The sequence below is a fragment of the Lytechinus pictus genome, chromosome 2 (assembly GCF_037042905.1).
Source record: "Lytechinus pictus isolate F3 Inbred chromosome 2, Lp3.0, whole genome shotgun sequence".
Classification (NCBI taxonomy): Eukaryota; Metazoa; Echinodermata; class Echinoidea; order Temnopleuroida; family Toxopneustidae; genus Lytechinus; species Lytechinus pictus.
In genome coordinates, this window is record NC_087246.1 from 2,941,658 (window position 1) to 2,964,908 (window position 23,251).

Below are 23,251 nucleotides of genomic sequence, written 5' to 3' on the forward strand. Positions count from 1 at the left end.
CCCGGGGAAATGGTTGCCCGTCCAAAAATTGAACAAACTATTAACAACAGTTTCTAATAAATCTTTGATATATCTATGCGTAATAGTGTCAAGCTGTTCCGGTCATATTTATTTTATCATTCTATTTCCTTCTGTCTTTTTTTTTGTTTGTTTTTGTTTGGGGGGAGGGGGGGGCTCCCGACATTTGTTTCAGATGCGAGTTATAATGAACATTACAAATTGACGTGAATTCTACGAATGGCTTGGGCCTACGAAACGAAAATGTGTGAAATCTTATTTTCCCACCTAAAACATCATGAATTGACTTTCTTCCAATTGCAAAAAAAAAGAGGTTTTCATGGTTATTGCAGCAAATTCGAAAGATCCATAACGATTTATGAAACGTGCGTGATTTTTTATTAAGCTACCGTGGCTTTATAAATGCACCCGAACTTCCATTACAGACATGATAGATGCGAACCACAGTTCAGAACAGTGACCCGAACTCTCCGATCCGACAGTCAATATGAAGGCACGCATTTGTTTTGGTCGTAGAGGGAGCTATTTAGAATAGATTCTTCGATATTTCGACAGAAATTAAGACTTGCAGGAAAGACGAACAAAAGAACGGTGGCATCAATGGGCCTTTGATGGCGGCCGTTCCTTTGAAGAGAAGGGAACGTTGGGCAGGAAAGCCGAAGCGAAAACCCGGATGCAGTAAAGACGGTATAGAACGGTGCATGGACTTTTGACAAGCTCCCTTATATGTACATGTGTGATATCATAGCAAATACTGTGGTATGAATGCTTTGAAGAGAAGCATAAAATACCATACTGGGGGTTGTAACATGCACCTGTAATCCAGGTTACATGGGGGAAATTTACAAATTGGTCGCATCGCCCTTGGAGGATCTCCACAGCAATTAATGTGTTCAAGCAAAAACATTTCAAAGCCGTTCAAACAACTGTTAGCACAACATCCATGCAATGGTAATCAATTTTCCATCAGGGTTTCCAGCCCATCAGGGAAATCAGGGAAAATTATTTTACTTTTTCCATCAGGGTTTCCAGCCCATCAGGGAAATCAGGGAAAATTATTTTACTTTTTCCAGTCAGGGAAAAATCAGGGAATTTGATTGAAAAATACCTCAAATCAGGGAAACATGCCTCAAACGAGGGGAAAATCAGGGAATTTTGATCAGCCCAAAAGTCGAAAGCACAGTCGTCAGTCAGACTCTGTTATATTTTGTTGCATATCAAAATAACATCCATTGAATGACTGGTTATGGTGGTACTAATTAGATTTGTATTGTGTTATACTGAAAATACATGTTATTCACTGCAACAACTTAGAAAACATGCAAAACTGGGAGTGGGTTTAAATAATTATCTGGGAATTTTTTAACTTCATCAGGGAAAATCAGGGAATTTTGTTTTCTTGAAAAGCTGGAACCCTGTCTATACTTACTTGAAATTGTTCTGAATGAGTTGGAAACTACCAATAAAATGAAGAATATTATTATTCCCTTCTTTTTGACTCTGAAGATCATTTTCAGTTTATGTCACTCAGTCAACCCACATGAAAGTTAATATGTAGAACTACAATATTGTAGATTTTGTAGTAGTCCCACATGTAGGCTTTCATTATCTGAAAACGATCTTTCTTAATAGTTTCCACCTAAATCAAAACAATTTGAAAAAAATATGGAAAAAAGATGGGCATTTCATAGAAGTAAAGATGTGATTTTGGAGGTTAAACCTAAGTGCTTGTGTATTAATAACATTTTCACATTTTTCAGAATTAATGAATGACTTCAGCCTAATTTCAACATTGCTCATAACTGTCTAATTTCTTGCAACTGTAGACAAAAGATTCCTACCTAACTACAGACTTACTGGTCAGATACAATAGGAAGTATGCTTTTGTAATGATGATTACTTTTCGCTGCCTCTGGTCGGATACTATGAGCAGACACATCGCTAACTTTTACGGGGAAGCAAAAATAAACGTTGCAATATCTATTGAAAGTGTGATTTCAGAATACTCTACTTGCCGCAGCTGTGACACGTAACATCACAGATAGATATATTCAGTCAAACTAATCTTAATTTTTTGTATTGTGGAAATTTGTAAAATGTTAATATAAAATTTTTCAAATTCTAACAGTTATTCACATTTTGAAACTATTATCATACAATATTTCACCCAACTTTAGACCATGATAAGGCTTTGGGATATATTTTGTCTTGTTTAAAATCTGTATCAAATAAAACTGCAAAAATATTCCAAATTATTTATTTTCAACACAAATCACTTTCCAGTTTTCCCATGAATCTGGCAGCATCACATGTCGCCACCAAAAGCTCCAGTGCACCTATGTATTTTTCTGTATTTCTTTAGAAATTTAAAGCTACATGAATTGATTTGGATACCGTTGTTACTCCATCTCTTAAAACTCCTTGTTATTATTAACTTTTAATACTACTCACTTTCATCTCTTGACAGCCTTTATGCTTTACACATTGAATGTGGCCATGGCATTTGCATTCTTGTCTGCCCTCTATGGTGATTTCATGAAAGCTGTGGGAGCATCAGAGAGAATCTTTATGCTGATGGACAGGAAACCTGAAATACCAGAAGAGGGGGGTCAAGAGATCATGGACTTCAATGGAGAGATCTCTCTAGAAGGAGTTAGCTTCACATATCCATCAAGACCAGAGTCCAAGATATTACAGGTTAGATTGGATTATAGCAGTCAAGGTTTGCTGCTCTTGGTTGTGGTGTTCAATGCATTGGTGATACAGTTGTGCAATGCCACAATGTAATCAAATTTAAATAAGTCTGACCCCATTTTTACTTCACTTCATGAATTACTCAGTTCAGTTCATTTATTTCAAATTCCATATAAAAATAACATTTAAAAAAAATTACATATTTCTATACACAACAGGAAAGCAAAGATTAAACAATAATTTGGTATACAATATATACGAATAATGTTAACATATTGTAGTTAAAACAGGAATTAGGGGAAAGCCACAAAAAGCCAGATGGCTTGTCGAGCAGGCTACCCTAGTAGGGGGAAATAAATTATTGTCAATATTAAAATGAAACCAAATATAAAACTATATTGAAATTAAATTAACAGAAGAATAGGACAGATACCACACAACCCTATACAAAGCAGCATATCTAAAATATTTAAGATGTCAGCAAGTATTTCTTAAGTTTCCTTTTGAATATGTTAAGTTTTTTACAAGACCGAATTTCTATTGAAAGACTATTCCAAACTTTTGGGGCACGATGTCAAAAAGATTGAAGTGTAAAATTTTTTGCAACTGGGTATAAGTGATAATTTTCCCAAGTTCTTGTGTTATAACTATGTATATTACAATTTTGATTTATCATACAGGAAATTGTGTTATGAAGAATTTTATTTTCATGTTTAAATATAAGTATTGCACATTGGTAATCATTTAGATGAAATATATTAAGTACATTCAGTTGAACAAAAAGATCTTTTGTATGTGCCAAATAATGAGAACGAGTGCATATTCTGACTACTTTCTTTTGGAGAAGATACAATGGTTGTAGTTTTGAATGATAAGTATTAGCCCATACAATATTGCAATAACTTAGGTAAGATAGGATTAATGTATTATACAAAGTCAGAAGGACTCGTTGAGGGAGAATATGAGGGAGTTTGCTGATAACACCAACATTTTTTGCTACCTTATTTGTAATAGTAGAAATATGAATACTCCATGATAATTTTTCATCTATTAAAACACCTAAAAATGTTGTATGATGGACACGTTCAATAATTTTATCATTAATTTTTATTTGAAAATTATCCAAAGATTGCTGTGTTTACTTTTTGAGTTGATATGAAAATGTACATAATTAGATTTTTCTGTATTCAATAAAAGTTTATTTGAAGAGAACCAGAGTGAGACTTTCTTCAGTTCAGTATTAAGTAAAGTATTTAATGAAGAAAACGAATCACTGGAGATTAAAATGTTGGTGTCATCAGCAAACAAAATAAATTTGAGTTTGTCTGTGCAATATGGTAAATCATTGATAAAAATTAAAAATAACAGTGGGCCCAGAATGGAACCTTGAGGAACGCCACATGAAATTGAACGAGAGTCAGACAGGGTTTCATTGTACAATACATATTGGGATCTATCATACAAATAATGTTTGAACCAAAGTAAAGAGGTACATGTACCTCTAACACCATAACATTGCAATTTATACAATAATATTTGAAAATCTATACAGTCGAAAGCTTTACTAAGATCAAGGAATATACCAATAGTAATTAATTTTTTATCTAAAGCATCAACAATGTAGTCATGTAATTTTATAACGGCAAAGTCAGTGGAGGAATTCTTCAAAAATCCATATTGAGACTGGTTCAAAATATTATTTTTACATAGGAAATCATACAGTCTGGAGTAAATTATTTTTTCAAGAATTTTAGCGAAAATCGGCAAAACAGATATTGGACGATAATTGGAAACATTATATACATCATCTTTTTTATATATGGGCGTAACTCGAGCAATCTTTAGATTAGAAGGAACAATGCCTGAAGATAAAGATTAATTCAAAATGTTACACAATGGTCCAATATCAAGTATATAATTTTCTTTATGACAATAGGACTAACACCATCGATTCCACAAGAGGAAGTTGAATTTAAATTCTTCACAACATCAAATATTTCGCTATCTGTAACAGGGTGAAGAAATAATGATTTATCACATGGTTCCGGAAGAAACTTTGTAAAAATATTTGAACCACCAAAGTTTGTAGAATTATTTGAAAGTAAACCAATTTTCACAAAGAAATCATTAAAACAGTTGGCAATATTATCATCACCATGGATTGTATCATTATCATTTATAATTATAATCTGGTAACTTCTTTTTCTTTTGACCGAGTATCTCTCTAATAGCATTCCATGTTTTTTAATATTTCCATTGCATTCATTAAATTTGTTTACATAAAATTTCCTCCTAGCTTCTTTTAGTAATTTATTTAATTTGTTCCTGAATCTAACATGTTTCTTTTTATTATTTACAGATCTATTTTTACAATATGCTTTATAAAGTCTATGTTTTTTTCTAATCATTTAGGTAGTGATGAATCAATCCATAATTTTTAGTTCTATTTTTAGGTCTTGACTTTACCTTTTTTAAATTTGCATTATTTGATTTAAAAAAATTATTTAAGAAAATATATGCTTTGTTGGCATTGTCATAATCAAATAATACATTCCAATCAATAGATAACAACTTTTCTTGAAATTCATTTATAGTATTTTTATTAATGAGTCGTTTCACACAAACATTATCTTTAGTATTGAGGCTATATTCTTTGGTGATCTGAAAAAATGGTAAATGGTCTGAAATGTCATTATAAAATAAGCCAGATGATATATTGCAATTTAGGTTATTGGTAAATATATTGTCTATAAGAGTATATGAGGTGTTTGAAAATCTAGAAGGTTTGTCAATTAAAGGAAGAAAATTATTGGCATATAAGACATTAAGAAAATGGTTTGAACCCACACTGGTTGATTTAATAAGATCAATATTAAAGTCTCCCATGATATAACAAGGTTTATTTTCACTATCAATTTCTTCTAAACAATTCTGAAATATGTCGTTAAAATGAGTAATGCTAGATTGTGGCTTTCTATAAATAATACCGACCAATATATTTTTTCTCTTTTTCAAATTAACTTCAATAAATAGGGATTCATAATCATCTTCATTGGCAAGTATATCGTTTCTGATTGTAATATCTAACTTAACATCAAACAACAAGGCCACACCACCACCTCTTCCATGTTTACGGTCTTTATTGATAAAATCATAACCTGTGATATTAAACAAAATGGGAGTGCTATCATTGATCCACGTCTCAGAGAAACCATAAATAGTGAAACTCAAAGGTAATGTACTTATAAAGTCAGAAATAGCCTGAAAGTTTTTAGAGAGACTGCGTGAGTGAAAGTTTAACATACTAAAATGGTTATCCGAGCACTTATCCCTATAAAAGTCTTCAAATTCACTTTCAAGGTAGTATTTACAATTAAAATCAAGGTCATATTGCACATCAAACTCATCAAAATCATTGGTAAAGCTACTGTTTAAGTTATTCAAATCATTGATATGTTGATGGTTTAATAAAGCTTTAGTATCATTGAAAAAAAGTTTAAATTCATTATTGTCAATACTACTAAAAGGAAATACAGAATGTACACATCTTGAAAACGTACAATTGCATAATTCTACATCAATGAAAGTTGAGTCTTTACAAAAAGGACAATCTATGAGTGCTGCACAGTTACAATCAACACAGAACATCAAGGAGATTAAAAAATGTACAAACGGTTAAAAACGGCTAATAGTTTGTGAGTTAGTGGATAATTTGATAATGATAATTTGAGAGCATTACACCATTTTCATATGAAACAGAAAGCAGAGACAAATTCATTTTAGGAAGTTCCTGCATATAGGGGGTTGGATGTTTTGTGGGGTAGATGACAATATTAATTACCAGTATTGATGTTGGTGATGATATTGGTGGAATTGATTGTTGTTTGGTGTTACTGTTAATCATGAGGATAATGCCAGAGAAGTATGTGTTGATGATATAGAAATGCATGATAGTGAGGAAATCAACAGAAATGGAGATGAACAAATATTGATGCTTCCCATAAGAGTTTAATATTCAGATTCATGGCCAGAATATAATGAGATTTTGTTGTTTTTATCATGCACACAGGATGTTAGTTTTGATGTACAGCCTGGTCAGATGGTTGCTCTTGTTGGTCCATCAGGTGGAGGCAAGTCTACCATTGTCAATCTATTGGAACGCTTCTACAATCCAGATTCAGGACAAGTTAAATTCAGTAAGCACAATTTGTCACTTCTATTTCTTTTATGTTGGGAACCACACTGCTACTTTACACTTTGCAAAATGTTCCTGTCCAAACACCCATAATACTCATTGTCTGAAAGGGACTGCATGTATCTTGTATGAAATCTTTGCTGTACTTGTATGAAACAGATCTCTGTACATAAATGAACATTAGCCAATCTTTTAGTAGTCACTACGAGGTTATCCCCTATCCCTTTTCTGGCTCTAGAGCATATTATCAACATTTGTCTTCAGACAACTTTTGTTCAACTAAGAAGCACGGATGTCTGACTGTTCTTATTCTTTCTTTTTTTAGAAATAAATATTTCATTTGAGAAAACATCTGACAAGCCCTCTCATGAAATTCTTGCCAGAAATAACCTTTGTGACCTGATTACATTCTAGTTTGTCTTTACCCTTTTATTTCCTGATCAATATTGACTGCTCATGAGGATGACCATGTAAATTATCATTCCTGAGGTGCTGTTCATACTGTCCCTTCTATCACCTCAAGGTTGTGGTCTAAGCGTGATAAAAGGACCAGTATGAAAAGCAGAGAGTGAGTGATGGTTTCCACGATCATCCGACTACAGAGCAGTCCATATTTGATTTATATGACATCATCGTAACTCATAAAGTTGTATCTTACACTAAATCTGATCTCATGGGCCACTAATATCTATTTGAGGACCATTAGTGTAAATCAAGTCTAAGTTGATTCACTAGATCACTTTGTAATTTAAATGTGCTGTGCTGCTGTTTATCACCTCATGAGCAGTCAATATTGATCAGGCATCTACCGGCCAGTTAACATACTTGCCAACTTTAGAAAAAAAAAGAGGAATCCATTTATCAGAGTAACGAGCGAGTGACATTTTGCGGGGGAAGGGTGTGGGGGTACCCCCCTGCCACGTTTGAAATTTTTGGAATTTAAGAACGTAAAATAGGGGTTTTCCTTCACTTTTAAAGTGCCTTTTACCTTTCCACAAAGAAGAAAAAAATCTTAATTTTGTCCCAGTGTAATGAAGCATGAAACAGGAAAATCAACAGGATTCATTTCATGAAATTGTACCAAATTTTAAACTTCAAAAACATATATTTCCATTACAATATTGTACTGTACTGTGGATATATCCTGAATGAAAATTTGGATGAGATTGATAGAGGGCTGATTTAATGAAAGACTTACATCTATTCTTTGTCTGAGCCCTTCAAACCCGCTGCAGTAGCACTCTTTGCTTTTGCCAAAAGTTCCTGTGAATATTTCACAGAGTAGCAAGGAGTTCCATGAGACATGAGGTCCATCTGTCTTGTCATAAGGTTACCCAGCATTTTTGTACTAAGGAGAGACCTGAATTCTGTTTTGTTCTTGTTGACCAAACTAAAAATTCTTTCACAGTCTGCATTGCTGTGGTACATGACGAGAATATGTCTTGCGATTTTGGTCATTGAGGGAAACTTGGGCAAGCCTGTTGCAACTGAGGTAATTTTTGATATGGAATGCCAGGCCTGGTCAACTCTCTCAGCATGTGTGATATCATTGGAGAACTCCTCCACTTGAAAGCGGCAAAATACTTCTTCAAGGCTTTGCTTTTCATTTGCAGACAGAGACTGGGGAAAACGCTCTGCAAAGAACAACCACTGTTGTAGTGTTGTTGTGGACTACTTTGTTGCATCAAGAATCTCTGCATTAATCAAGATCTTCTCTTCAAATGGATATGCTCTCTTCATGTAGTCACATGCTGCCACATAGTAATTGCGAACACTTTGATAGAATTCTTTCACATCACAGACCGAGTCATTTTCTGAAAGGAAAGTGCGGGCTTTGTGTCCAATGTACAACTCTTCATCAGTCTTCTGATTTTCTGCTCTTTTGAAGTCTACCTTATAGGTCTTTGATTGCTCCATTACAGCAGCAGGTTTAACAAATCTTATATCAGTAATTCACGGAGTTGATTGCACATAACACGGTGGAGATGATGAATGCATGGCTCATCTTTTTGTAAAAAGATGTTGGCCTCCTCAAAAATTGGAATAGTTTCAGATAGAAACAAGCAGTACAGTTTTACATTTGGATTTGTCATCATATTAACAACAGATTTCACTTTTGTTGAGGCAGAAGCTGAGAGGGGTGTTTTGGCAGCAGAGGCTTTGACACTACCCGCTTTCAATGATGAAGCTGCCTTTGTTCTTACAGCTTGAGCTTTTTGTGATGGTTTAGAAATGTTTGTTGAATCCTGCTGCTTAGCTAATTTGTGAGTTGAGGCCTTGGCAGTCACCGGTAGTACAGTGCTCTTTGATGTTTCAGCAGTGCTTTTTGATGTCTGCTGCTTAGATGTTTTCTGTGTAAACTTGAAGTCCAAGGAATTTGAGTGGAAGCTGAGAGGGGTGTTTTGGCAGCAGAGGCTTTGACACTACCCGCTTTCAATGATGAAGCTGCCTTTGTTCTTTATATAGCTTGAGCTTTTTGTGATGTTTTAGATGTTTGCATTGAATCCTGCTGCTTAACCAATTTGTGAGTTGAGGATTTGACTATCATCGGTAGTACAGTGCTCTTTGATGTTTCAGCAACGCTTGTTGATGTCTGCTGCTTAGCTGTTTTCAGTGTGGACTTGGATGTCAGAGGGCTTTGAGCTGATTTCTGAGTTGAAGTCTTGACTGTCGCTGGTAGTGCAGTTTTCTTTGTTGTTCCAGCAACGTTTAGTAATGTTTGCTGCTTAGACGTTTCCATTGTTGGCTTGGATGTCAGAGGCACTTGAGCTTTCTTTGATGTTCCAGGATCAACTGTTTTCTGCTTTTTAGCTGGAGGAGTGATATAGTCTGTTCTGCTACGTTTGCCTGTGACTTTCTTCTCCTCTTCCTTGAAGAATGCCAGCAAAGCATTCCACTGTTCCAGTAAACGTTTAATACAATGCCCCAGAGAAAGCCATCTGGTGGATACATGCTTGAGGACTTTATGCAGCGGTACACCAACTTTCTTTTGGCACTCTTTGAATTCTTGTTTCCTCTTACTACTTTTTTCCAAGTAGTAATATATATCTACAAGAAGATAATCTACCCTCACTGGCAGTTGGTTGGCTGCTTTACCCCCTGCAATATGCATCAGGTGGCAGGGGCAACCTGTAATAAAAGTGAGATGGAATTAGGGTAATTTAGCATATCACCCATATTATAATTAGTTAAGGATCAACTTCAACAAACAGATCAATGAAAAAGGAAAGTTATGGTTGTGATAGATGTAATGTCTAAATGTTTTCAAACTTAGAGCTCTGAAAGAGTATTAAATTTGCTTTAAAATGAGATATCAACCATTTAAACTTTGATAGGCATTGCAAAGATATGAGCAAACATATCACACAATTTTTGGTCAAATGAAATTTTGCCACCCTTGTAGTAGTCACTAGTGTATCCAACTTATGACATGCGACCAAATGCTTTTGTTTTTGTATGAAATATGCTTTAAGTTATGAGGCCAAAGAAGAAATAAATTTAGAGCTACTAACAAGTGAAATATTAATATTATAATTATTTTTAATGTGTCCTTTTCACACACAAGTGAGACAGGAAATAAAATATTCCTTTGCAGATTTTCTCTATTATTTTCAACTGTTGATTCAAGTAAAAGAAATAAAGAAAATAAGCCATGCTTACCAACAACGTAGAGAGAAGGAGATCGCTTGACCAGATATGCAGCAACCCCTTTTACTTTTCCCAGCATCACTGACGCATTGTCTGCTGAAAAGCAGACCAAGTTTTCCCACGGAACTCTATGTTCGTTTAGTTCGCATTCCAAGATTTTGTAAATGTTCTCTCCTGTTGATGGTTTACTGCACTCTCTCAAAATTAAGATGACTGATTTGACTAAGCCATCCGTCGGATCACAGTACCTCACACAAATGGGATACAATTTTGAATCTTCATAGTCCGTACTGCCATCTGTAGCCATTGAAAAAGGCTACTCTAATACTCATACTCTAATGATATCCAAAGTATTGGACATTGCATGTTTCCCCAATGTTTCTACTATTGTACGAAGTTTTTGTTCGTCCTGATGAATACTTCTTGGCGATGTCCGAGTCAGGGAACATCTTTGGGAATAATTTTGATGCGTGGTCCGCCACACTGATAGGTAGGGAATGTTCAATAATGAAGTCTGTAAATAAAGTCTCCGCTCGAATAACATTAACACTTGAAGATGACGTTGAAGCAAAGAAAGTGGAGATACTTTTCGTACTGCTCGCTGCTTTACTGATAGAGCTGTGTTTTTTTGTTCTTAAATGTTTTTCAATGTCATTTAATCCACCATGAGACACAGAGAAGTCGGTACGGCAAAGTTGACAGGCAAAATACTCTCCATTACCCGACCGTGAAATAACTGGATATTTCTCAGAATACTCCTTCTTGTATTTCTGATTAATTTTGGGTTTGCTCATTTTGACTTTATTTCACGAAAACAGACTAAGTCTAAATGCACATGTATGAACTTAGAATCTATGCAATTGCAAATGCACCGGTACGCTACTCACTCACTCACTGTCACTGTGTTGTACTGCCCACTGCATTGTCTGTATAACGATCGGAATCACAGTCACATTCACAATCCAAACGATGCATTGGCGACGGTATCCACTTTCCACACACTAAAATTGTAATTTTGGCTTTAAAATTCCACGGAAAAACTATATCCTTTGTCCATTAGTATTAGTCCGACGATCGTTGAGCTGTATTCTTACGTTTGCACACGTATTATGCACTTGTATAATGCATTCAGCGCGGTATACTCGCGACGTCGCAGTGTGCATTGTATTTGCACGTGTTGTCGCTCTAGCTGTGTTTGCACGCGCTTCTGCAATGTGCGCGCCATGTGAGATAGGCAAAGTGAAAAAATACGTACAAGAGTGTGTTCAGTTGGTGGAAAAATGCTATTTGGGATATCACAATATCCAGATGTCCGCAAGCTTCAGTTTGTTCTAACCTTCGCTCCAGCCGTTTTTTCAATATTATCAATGTAAAAATTAATGAAAATCAGAATTATGGGGTTGATATTCGTAATGCGGAATTGGCAATAAAAAATCGGGATGATTCCGCCAAAATCGGGATGGTTGGCAAGTATGAGTTAAGCAATTGGCTGCATGTACAGTTGCAGCAGTCAGCTAGCTGTGCATAGTTAAACAGCTACTCATGGCCCCTTCTTCAAGGGTTTACGTGCTCTATCACAGGGAAATAGAAATTGATAGCAATTCAAACCTGTGAGACAATGATAGACAGAACTGCACTATGTCACATGATGTAGTTTTGACCAATCATTGATAAGAATCTTTGTATGAGATATATAATTGTATCTGAACTTTGTTATTGCAGGTGGTGTTGATCTTGCAAGTCTTGATCCCAGGTGGTTTAGACAAAGGATCTCATTAGTGAGTCAGGAACCAGTCCTCTTTGCTTGTTCCATCAGAGATAATATAGCATATGGAAGGAATGCAACAGATGATGAGGTAAGATCAGTAAACAGTACAATTAACACCCAAGGAGGGAGAGAGATGTTTCAAAAGTTTGTCATGAAGTCATTATGACTCTATAATTATTCAAGTATTTCTAGAAAAAGTAAATGCATCAGTTCAAATACAGGTGTGAGTTCTTGGTATTCTTTCTGCTGATTCATATTTTTAATGTAAAAACACTTTACACTTGTAAAGAAATCAAATTTAATTTGGATAGAATCTGTACCAAAGCCATAATGAAGTCTCTGTACTTTGTGTATATCGTGCAAAATAAGTATGGTTAAACAATGGAAAAAAAATGAGTAAATTGCTCAGTAATTTGCAGAGCAGTTTCTGTCAATACACTGGTCTTATTCTGAGCTACAATATTTTTGTAACAGGAATTTTCTTGTCCGGTTTGAATTCAAGTCTCAAATATTTTCTTTGATAGATCTATGAAGCAGCTAAGATGGCGAATGCCCATGACTTTGTGACAGGGTTTGAGAAAGGTTATGATACCTTGGTTGGTGAGAGAGGGATAATGTTATCAGGAGGTCAGAAGCAAAGATTAGCTATTGCTAGAGCTCTTATCATGGATCCTACAATACTATTGCTTGATGAGGTGAGAATAATATACTCTTGTTTTATCTGGATTTCTCTCAATGCTAAATGAATATGAATTAATGATGAAATTCAATACTATTTAAAATATAATGATTATATGTAAAAACAAATTTGATATATCTCCATTTAAAAAATCCAAAGAAACAATGGCATTCATATTATTATTTTCCCCTTATAATTTGCTCACTATGTTTTCTGTATGAATCGTGATTCATTACCGTGTTTTTGTATTTTTATTCATTTACTATGTACTCTGTATGGATTGTAATTCATTACCGACGTGTGTGTTCATATTGTTTAAGTGACTGATTTGTATGTTTTGTCTGTCATAAATTTTGGAAAATGAATTTCATTTTGAAGGAAAATTAATATTTATGCAATACCATGTGAGTAAAAAAAAAACTTGACACCTCAAAAAAATATGTCCTGAACGAATAATCATTATAATATGTGGCTGGATAGAGTATCTTCTCCCAAATAATTTGATACCATATTTATGTGGTACATGTATGTCTTCATGCTTGGATAATCAGGAGGTATTCTTAACTGTCATGTAAATTTTGATTTGCACCAAAGTAAGGCATGAATGCAATAAATCAACACCAGATGCCAATGATGTCATAACCCTACAATAGTTAGAAAATATATTTTCAAATCCCTTTTCAATGAAATTAGCTTGAGAATTGATACTAAAAAGTGTTTATCAAACAATTATAGTGTAAATTATTGAAAAAGTTTTGTGAAATGGATTTTGATGTAACCCTTGTAGGATGAAGACTCATTGACATCTGGATTCATTCATTGCAGTCATGCCTTACTATGGCACAAATCAAAATTTACATCACTGCAAAGAATACCTCCTGATTATCCAAGCATTAACACATGAATATGGTATTTGGGAGAACATACTCGTTCATGCCATATATAATAATTATGTGTTCAAGACATATTTTTCCTTTAATTCAGGATTTGTGAGGTGTCAATTTTTGTTTTACTCACACAGTACACTTCATTATACTCTATGTATTGAATAGCAGAACAAAGCATGAGTAAGTATGCTTATGTTTATGATATTTTTCCCTCTTAAAGATTAACTCCACCCAAACAAAAGTTGATTTGACTGTTTATAGAAAAATCAACAGATCATGAAACTAAGTATCAACAAAATTGGATGTAAAATAAGAAAATAATTGACATTTTAAATTAATTGATTTCAATATATGCACAACACAGGTGAGATGCAAATGAAGGATTAGATGATACAGACTTGTTATTTATTTTGTATTTTTTATCTGAAATCAAATAATATTTTAATTATTGTAGATTTGTGGAAAAAGGAAGCTCAATTGAATCATATGTTGCAACAATGGTAATTCCACACATTCAGACAGGAATTCAAACTTAATTCACATTATAGCAAGGAAAAACAAAAATTCATATTTTATACAATAGAGTACAAAAGATTTAGTGAGTGTGTGATGCCATCGGTTCCCTCATTTGAATACTGACCAGGCTATGTATTTAACTGTTTTTACTTATAAAACAAGATAATTTTCTTGTTTTACATCCAAATTTGGTGAAATTTTCAGATTTGTTTGTCTGATTTTTCTCTATTTATTCAAACCAACTTTTTATTGGGTAGACTTGATTATTAGAGTCCTGTGACATGCAGAAATAAAACCAATATTAACATTTGATTGTAATTCTTTGTTCATCGTTTCACATAGGTGTACTCGTATATTAAATTTGTAGGAATTGAATGTATTTGCTTTTGTACTCAGGTAGGGTTTGATTGTTACCAGGCAATTAATGAAACTCCCACAAACTGATATGAAAAATTGTATAGATGCATGTGAAATATCGTGCATGACATGAACAGAGAGACTATTATTCTGATCCATCTTATTAATTTGTGTTGTCTAGGCAACAAGTGCTTTAGATGCAGAGAGTGAGCATCTTGTACAGGAAGCTATTGACAGGGCCATGGTTGGTAGAACTGTGTTGGTTATTGCTCATAGATTATCAACAGTCAAACATGCATCTCAGGTGAGTAGACAGCGTAACTTAAATCAAGCTTGACACTTCATGAGAAGTGCATTATAATTTGTTGATACCAGACGTAAGAAGCAATATAAATCTCTGTAATATTGTTACATCTTTGGTGCTCAGGCAATTAGTCTGCATTTTCATATTGAATCACAGATAATCCTTTACCATATATGGTAATAGTTGGAATGAGGGTAGTGAGATGATGATTTGTACATGATGTCAATTGTCTGTAAATCAATATTCCATTCAGGATGATGGCAGTTACCTTATTTGGGTAAGCACCCTGAACGTTTAAAAATTCAAATGAAAATGTTTGGTACACAGCCTTCTTTATGATGAAAGATTTTATAAAAGTAGATATATAAAACTGTGTTAGATCCAGGAATATTGTTCAAAGCAGCTACACCCCCCCCTCCCCTTTCCTTTTGACTGAACCTTTTCATCAAATTTTTAAAACCTGTTGTAAGTCTTCTAGACTTTGGTGTCCTGATACTCCCCCCCCCCCCCCTCCCCCATGTACCTTTTTAAAAAAAGCCAGTATATAGGATGGATTTTGATGAGAGGTGATAAAGGGCATTCCAATTATTTCATTGTAAAGTCGAGTGTGATATGATCTGTTACATGCAAGGCAGCCATGTATTTACACCATTTGAAACTCACAGCAAGCCTCTAATACCATGTTTGCAATAACTGTGAAATGGATATTGATAAAACAGAATAAATAGGGAGAGCATGGATATTTGTTGTAACTTCACCACGGTTCTCGCAATGGCTTGAAAGTAAAGTTATGCCCTGTAATGTGTTTTTATTTATAGACAGGCCTTAGAACAGGCACTATGTTATATGCTGGATTCAAGCTATTTCTGTTGAATATAGTCATTTGATATGTCTCTTCCCTTTCTCTTCTCTCTATCATACCAGGTTATTGTGATTAAAAAGGGTAAGATTGCAGAGAGGGGTACCCATGATGAACTTCTCAATAAGGGTGGTGTCTACAAGAAACTGGTACTTAGGCAGCTCAGTACAGGAGGACAAGGAGGAGGGGTTGGTATGGTCTCTACTGAGAAGAATGGCAACCTGGAAGATGAAGACCTAGATGATGTTGATGAGATGGAAGAGGATTAAGTTGCCTGGATTGATCTTTTATCAGGAGAATAGACCAGTGATGGAAATTGAAATTGAAAATGGAATATCAAATTGAAATTTAAATGCAGATAGAATAAACTGTTGGAGAGTGGACCAATGAATTTGAAAATTATATTTTGAAATTTAATTGCAGTTATAATTAACATTAGAGGTATAATTATGAGTTCATCAAACATTGATTTAATTGTATATTTGAAATTTTAAAACTAAAATGAAATGAAAATGCAATTCAATAGAGATGTATGAAGGTTATAAACTGAGTCAATAGATCAAAAACATAATTTGATATTACATTCATTTAATTTGGTATTCAAATTTTGTAGATGGATACAAGTTTAAAAAAACACTCTAGACAAATTTTCATTTTTTACCCTGATGTTGAATTTCTAACTTATAAAATTCATTCAAGATATGAAATTTTGCTTAACATGTTAATGATAAAGATCCTAGATATTGCACTCAAGAGATGTAATCAAAATGTACCTTCAACATTTAAAATGGAAATAGAAACTCAGTATTTGATGACATGATTTGGACCATATGTGATGTTATCATGCAGTGGGAAGTTAGTATAGTACAGTTATCTTATTGGTACATAATTATGTTGATTCACCTCAAGAAAATATAAGATTTATATTATTGAAACATACTGAAGATGATAGAGAGTCAAACAAATGAGTGATTTGAATTTGAAATTTAAAGCACTGACCTTTTAGTGGATTTAGAAATAATTTGGCTGCCATTGAGATATTATTATTCCATGTTCCAAGGTGAAGAATCATCAGTTTATTTTCAGCAAATGACCTGAAATAGGTTGCTGTTTGTATAATAGTCATGCACAGACAAGAAGTTCTACTGAGGAAATTCTGTGTTAAAAATGTTGAAATTATATATGTTGAGATGAAAACAAATCAGATATTGCCATGAATGATGAATATAGATTTATGGAATTTATTTGTTATTGAAATACGATCATATATAGCATAAGCAGGGACTATTTTCAACCAATCACTGATTCTTTTGCCTTCAATGGATTTGTGCAATAATTTTACCTATTCAGTGTATGGGAAAGAGGAGATTATCTTGCTGCTGAATGTTAATTTACATAATTGTTATCCTGGCATTGCAAGTGCAGGGTGAGACCCTAATTTGCATTTTATCAGCAACCCTTGTATTTGGAATTCCCAATTAATTTCTACACCAGATCAAACATGAGTCTAATCAAAGTCAAAATCTTGTTTATCTTATTGCATTGCTATGGTGGCCTTTCATGTTCTGAAACTTTCCAGAATGTGAAAGAAATGTTAGATTACGATTGGGGTGAATCTCAACATTTTATGGTTTTTTTCAAACCAGACTTTCCCAATACAGCTCTCTATTATTTGTTGATACAACTGTATCCCAAATGCAACATACATATAGATATTCATGAGTCTCCATTCTCTATATAGTGGCAGTCATCACTGGGCCAGTCTTATATTTCGAGAGAATATTTTAGATTTGTACAGGCATTTACAAACCATATTGTACTCAGCGAAAATTTTAAAATGCATGACATCATGGAACAAATTGATATTTTGTTTATTGGCCCAAATCAGTATTATAATGATTTGTTTGGCATTATACACATGATTTTTCATTTGTTTGGGCCACTTCTGTTTATATGTAATATCATGAATAACATGTCTAAATCATTTCAGGCCAAAATTGGTAATTTCTGCATATACTGTCCTTTTGATGTTTATTAGTTTTCATCTTTCTTGCTCTTATTGTAAACATATATGAAGATGGATCTGTGTTCATATCTGTATCTTATTGAGAGTCATGTTATAGAAATGAATGTTGGTTTTAATATTCATTCATTTGTATTGGACCTTTCAGTACTGATGTAAGTATGGCTAATGATGTTAGCAATATCCTTGCCTTTTTAGACATGATATTGTAAATAATAGATTTTTGTTTTACTTTTTAATACCAAATAGTGCAAATGATGACACAGATAAATATACATTGTACGTATATAAATGAAACAGCCGTCTTTCTTTGTGATAGAATTTTATAGATCATGTTCTGGTCTGGGGCTTTAGGATACTTTAGAAGATTCTTTGTAAATAAATACATGTATGAAGTGCCAAGTGGGGTTCTCATTTCATTTATTAGATTTATATTGAGAAGGGGGTTATATCATTGAATGTCTGTTGAATATAGTTTTACTGATATAGACACAATTTTAAACAAAGAAAATTTCTAAATTTTGGTATTGATGAGAAATACTATCAAATATCTTGTAACATAAAATACTTTTGATTTGGCATTTCATATTTTTAAATGTTCATATAAAAATTTATTTGGTAATGATAATGATAATTTATAGAGTGCATATATTTAGAAATAATGTATTCTGAAGTGCACTACTATGAAGAGTAATAATAATAATAATAATGTGAAAGCTCATGAAGTCAGTTTGTTTAGGTCTTGTATTTATGTTAATTGTTAGGTGTTTGAATAGATTTTAAAAAAATATATACATCCTTGCTTTTTAAAGCTTTTCTGTCATCCTTTTGATGACTATTGTAGTAAGAATGCTAGAACCTAAGACTAACTGCAATAACATTTATCACCTTCTAAACACACACAGTGTGTTAAATGTGATATGTTATGTCTATTTTTATTCCTACCCCCATCCTTTGTTTATTTATCTGTTGTATCTGTGAAAAATAGTAGATCGTGGCCCTGTCTCACAAAAGGTCGTGACAATAAATATCTTAGTTTAGTTCAGTTTACTCCAACGATGTTGTAGGACTAAGCCTGTTCATATCTTCTGCAATCAATTGTGCTCATTAATAGAAGATGTAGAGTTATGACATTGACCGTGTTCTAGTCGACGTCCGTAGGTGAGATTAATTGGATCAATTACTTACTCTTTGTAGGAGACTCAAATCATGTATTAATAGTTTTACAACATGCTTCTTATAATTAATTTTCTCTACTTTCTACCAAACAAATGTTGATACTTCACTTCTCAACCTGTCAGCCATGAAAAATCATCAGTTACCTAATGCATTTTTTTCTAGTAGTTTTCACATTTTTCCTTGACCAGTACTTGTGTTATTCCTCAATTTATTTAGCCTGATGATGAGTGATGTCATTATTAAGATTTTTTATAACTCTTTTAATTATCTTGTATAAGTATTTGGTATATATTGTGACATGTACATGTATTCACTTGATGAACATTTCAGTGCTATGGGTTTTTATATTTTACAATTCATCAAACATGAATGTACATGTATGTGGAAAAACATGTTGACTTTTGTAACTTTTATCAATCACACTTTTGTTAAACCCTTGTCACCTATGACCTACAGTGGTGCTGAAAAAGGTTAGTGACCCCCAACAGAGAATGTAAAGTGTTCAAGATCTGCCATGTTTAGATATTTAATTATAAAGTCTGATGAAAAAATGTTACATTCAATAAAGTGTTGCCCTGGGTCAGCATTGTACTGTTGTTGTTGTCTACATTCAACACTCAGTATGAAGGAGTGCATTTTGTGGTGGGGTTCACTAACTTTTGAGTATTTCACTTTTGAAGTTCATAACATGTGCAAGGGGTGATTTATCAACTAAATTTGATTTTGAATTGATATCAAGATAGGTGGAAAATTTTCAGGATTAATCAAAACTTTGGTTTGAATTTTTGGAGTAGAATTGAATATGATACATTAAGTGAGCAATACTGATGATTGAATATACATATTCCATGGGTTCTGTTATTATCAAGAAATGATTTCTGATGAATATCCTCTGTATTGTTTGGTGTACCAAGTGCAACGTATTAAAACCATTTCCAGGACTATTATTAAAAAATATATCACTGAAATGGTTTACACAACACATCATGTATCGTAGACCACTTCCATGATTGTCGATAGCACCATCAGAGCTGCCAACCAGATCAAGAACATTTCAGTGTTTTTAAGGCGGAAAATCATTTTTTTTTTTTGGTAAGAAAATCAGAATTTTCACAGAAATACCATAGGACAACACATAAACTGAAACTTTAGAAATCAGTAATTTGCGGGAAACTACCAGTATTTTTTTCTCATTTCTTTCAGTAATAATTACTGGAAACCAGTACTACTTGGCAGCTATGCAACATGCAAGCCTTCAAACATCATCTGATTAAATAAAATGATAATTTGTCAATGTAGCCTTTTGCTCATTTTATTTGTATATTGTATACATCTAAATGTTATTGCTGATAAAACCTGGTGTGTCAGATTGCTAGCCTATAGATTAAGATACCATCAATCTTGTAATTGATCACAATGGTATTGTTTATTTTGCAGGACCATGGTGAATTCTTTTTTCTTAAAAAAAAAATTAGACTAAATAATTTTATATTTGTAATCTATTTTTCTGACTTTAATAAGTGTATGTCAGGGGCCGCGGAACGGTTTTCAAAGTGGGGGGGCTGACCATGCTAAAAATCACAATCATATGGTCATTTTTACGTTTTTGTACACGGTTTTGGAAAAAAGTGGGGGGGCTGAACCCCCCCCCCCCCCGGTTCCGCGGCCCCTGTATGTGTTGTAGTTTAATCCCATTTCATGGCGCTATTTATGAATTATATAATAATTTTTGTTAATGTTCTATTTCAATAGTATAATGGGTTGGAAATACTGCATATAGTGCAGACTTAATTTGTTTTAACTTCAAACATCTATCTGCCAAAATTGAAGCACATCATTCTCTCATTAACAATTTAATAACAAGGTAGACATGTACAAACTGCCACTCTACCTTTTTCAATCATCATTAATCTACAAAGTAATAATTCATAAAACTGAATCTTGAAACAAGATGATGATTAATATTTTTGTGTGTGATATTAGTCTAGATTGTAGAAAACTTTGATAGTTTTCATAATTTCTCTACACTATTGCACAATCTCACTAACTCTTTGCAAGTTGTAGAGTGCACTATTCTTGAATTACTGCCGCTCATTTTAAGAGGTTGTTTGATGATGTCATCTTGGATAGCTGGCAGGGAATAGACTAGTATGATGTATGTAAACATTCCTAGTTGATCTGTGTCCTGTTACATAAAGATTGTTCATACAGTTGAGTTTGATGATCGATTGCATTGGTTATCATGTGATATCAATCATAAAAATAAACAATACAATCAATTACAAAGCTTTGTGTTACAGGTCCTAGATATCCTGTATTTCATCTGTTTGTTTGACTATCAGCACTACCAAAAACTTGTATTCTATCTTACTGCTTTGAAATTCAATAGACAGATTTTCATCTCTTTATCAATACCAAATTATTAATTTTTTGTGTATTCTTTTATGCTACAGCTTTAGAATTCAGTTACTTTGAAATCTTGGAACATTTGGTTGGTGGTTAAGAATAATAGCATGCTCATTAAATACAAGGGCCCGTATTCTGAACTGGGGTTTAAATTAAAACCTGGTTTAAAGTTGTGGTTTAACCATGGAGAGCCAATTGGAGCACAAATCCCTAACAGTAGAGGAAGGCAGGGTAAGTTGAGCATAGGGGCAAGTTGAGCCACCACCCCCAGGCCAATAATGAATGAGTCAGACATTGTTGTGGTGTCATGTATTGATGACCCATTACATAACCCTTAACCCCACCACATTGTGTTTAACTTTGAAACAAAAACTACTTTTTTAGAGGGAAAATACAAATTTCAGCCAAAAAAGTATGAAATAGATCATTGCTTTTTATCCACACACATCTTTAAATATAATAAAGAAATAAGAACAATATTGCTAGACATGGTATGGATTCTCATTTCTGTCATAGTCTTTTACATTATGGATGCATAAGAATGTATAGAATTGAAAATGTCACATTAAGTTCGAAATGGGGTAATTTGAGCCAGCCAACATGGGGCAAGTTGAGCCATGGTAATTCTTATGGTAATGTATAGTAAAAAAAAAAATTAAAAAACTTTAAAAGCCATTATGCAGGTAGAAAGGAGCAAATTCACACGACAGTTCTTTTACTTTTAGACTTTTAGAGGATGTTAGTATTTATAGAGAATTAGCAAGTGAAAAGACTGAATAAAAAATTGACATGCTTGTTCTTCCCGCATACATTTTGTACATAGTTTTTGTGGCTCAACTTACCCCAGAAGGTGGCACAACCTACTCTGCAGATGAGGCAAGTTGAGCCATTTGACATCGTTTTTTCAAAGGTCACAATGACTTTCAGTGTGGGGTAGAAAGTTATATGTAGGTGGAAAATATATTTCCCAAAAATTAAATTTAAAGGCAAGGTACTTATTTCTACAAGATTATTAGTCATATCAATTCTAACATGCAAAATGCAAAAAGTGTCACAACTTACCCCGCCTTCCCCTACACATTCAATTTATTAACTCATATGACACCCAAATTGTTCATAATTGTCTGGGAATGATAACTGAAGTATTTTTTCTTCATTATGAAAGCAAAAGGAAACAAAATAGTGAACATTAGAAATATACAATATAAACAGAATTTTTGAACTTTTGGCTCCCCATAATTTTAGCACAGAGTTAGACCATGGAGCTATGTTTAATAGCTCCATGGTAAGACTGTGGTCTAAGTTAAACCTGACTTCAGAATACAGGCCAAGGTGTTTAAGGACACATTACTGTAGGGACTCTCCCTCCGAACCCTAATTTAACTGGGCTATTTCAGACCAGGTTTATTCTGGGGTCAATTTGACCCTCCCCCTTCAAATCTTGGCGGCTTATTGCCACAAAAAAATTGCACGCGCTTAGAGTCGAATGTAAACTACAAGACTGTCTAATAAAATTTAAAAAAAAATTATTGCTCATATTTTTTTGTTTGCTGGGTGAAAGGTTATTTTCAATGTCACACACACACACACTTCATCTTACTAAATACATTAGACACATAGTCACAAGATGTTTATTTAGTGTTATTGATGATGATATATGGAACATACATAGACCAATAATTCCTATATTTATATTGATAAATATTTCTTTGAGTTTT

General features: G+C 33.6%; 1 protein-coding gene across 1 annotated transcript; it reads left to right on the plus strand.

Moving 5' to 3' along the window:
- The first annotated feature begins 1,554 nt into the window (after window positions 1-1,554).
- LOC135156105 (ABC transporter B family member 1-like) lies at window positions 1,555-21,413 on the plus strand. Its single transcript, XM_064107320.1, has 6 exons — window positions 1,555-2,715; window positions 6,782-6,908; window positions 12,278-12,411; window positions 12,848-13,018; window positions 14,944-15,066; window positions 15,991-21,413. The coding sequence occupies exons 1-6, from the start codon at window positions 2,491-2,493 to the stop codon at window positions 16,192-16,194; spliced, it is 984 nt and encodes a 327-aa protein (XP_063963390.1). The 5' UTR covers window positions 1,555-2,490; the 3' UTR covers window positions 16,195-21,413.
- The last annotated feature ends 1,838 nt before the right edge of the window (window positions 21,414-23,251 follow it).

What these genes read in the sequence shown, in the direction of transcription:
- LOC135156105 (XM_064107320.1), top strand. Translation starts at nt 2,491, where the DNA reads ATGCTTTACACATTGAATGTGGCCATGGCATTTGCATTCTTGTCTGCC. An exon ending in CAGAGTCCAAGATATTACAG is followed by an intron (nt 2,716 to 6,781) that starts GTTAGATTGGAT and finishes TCATGCACACAG; the next exon opens with GATGTTAGTTTTGATGTACA. An exon ending in TTCAGGACAAGTTAAATTCA is followed by an intron (nt 6,909 to 12,277) that starts GTAAGCACAATT and finishes TTGTTATTGCAG; the next exon opens with GTGGTGTTGATCTTGCAAGT.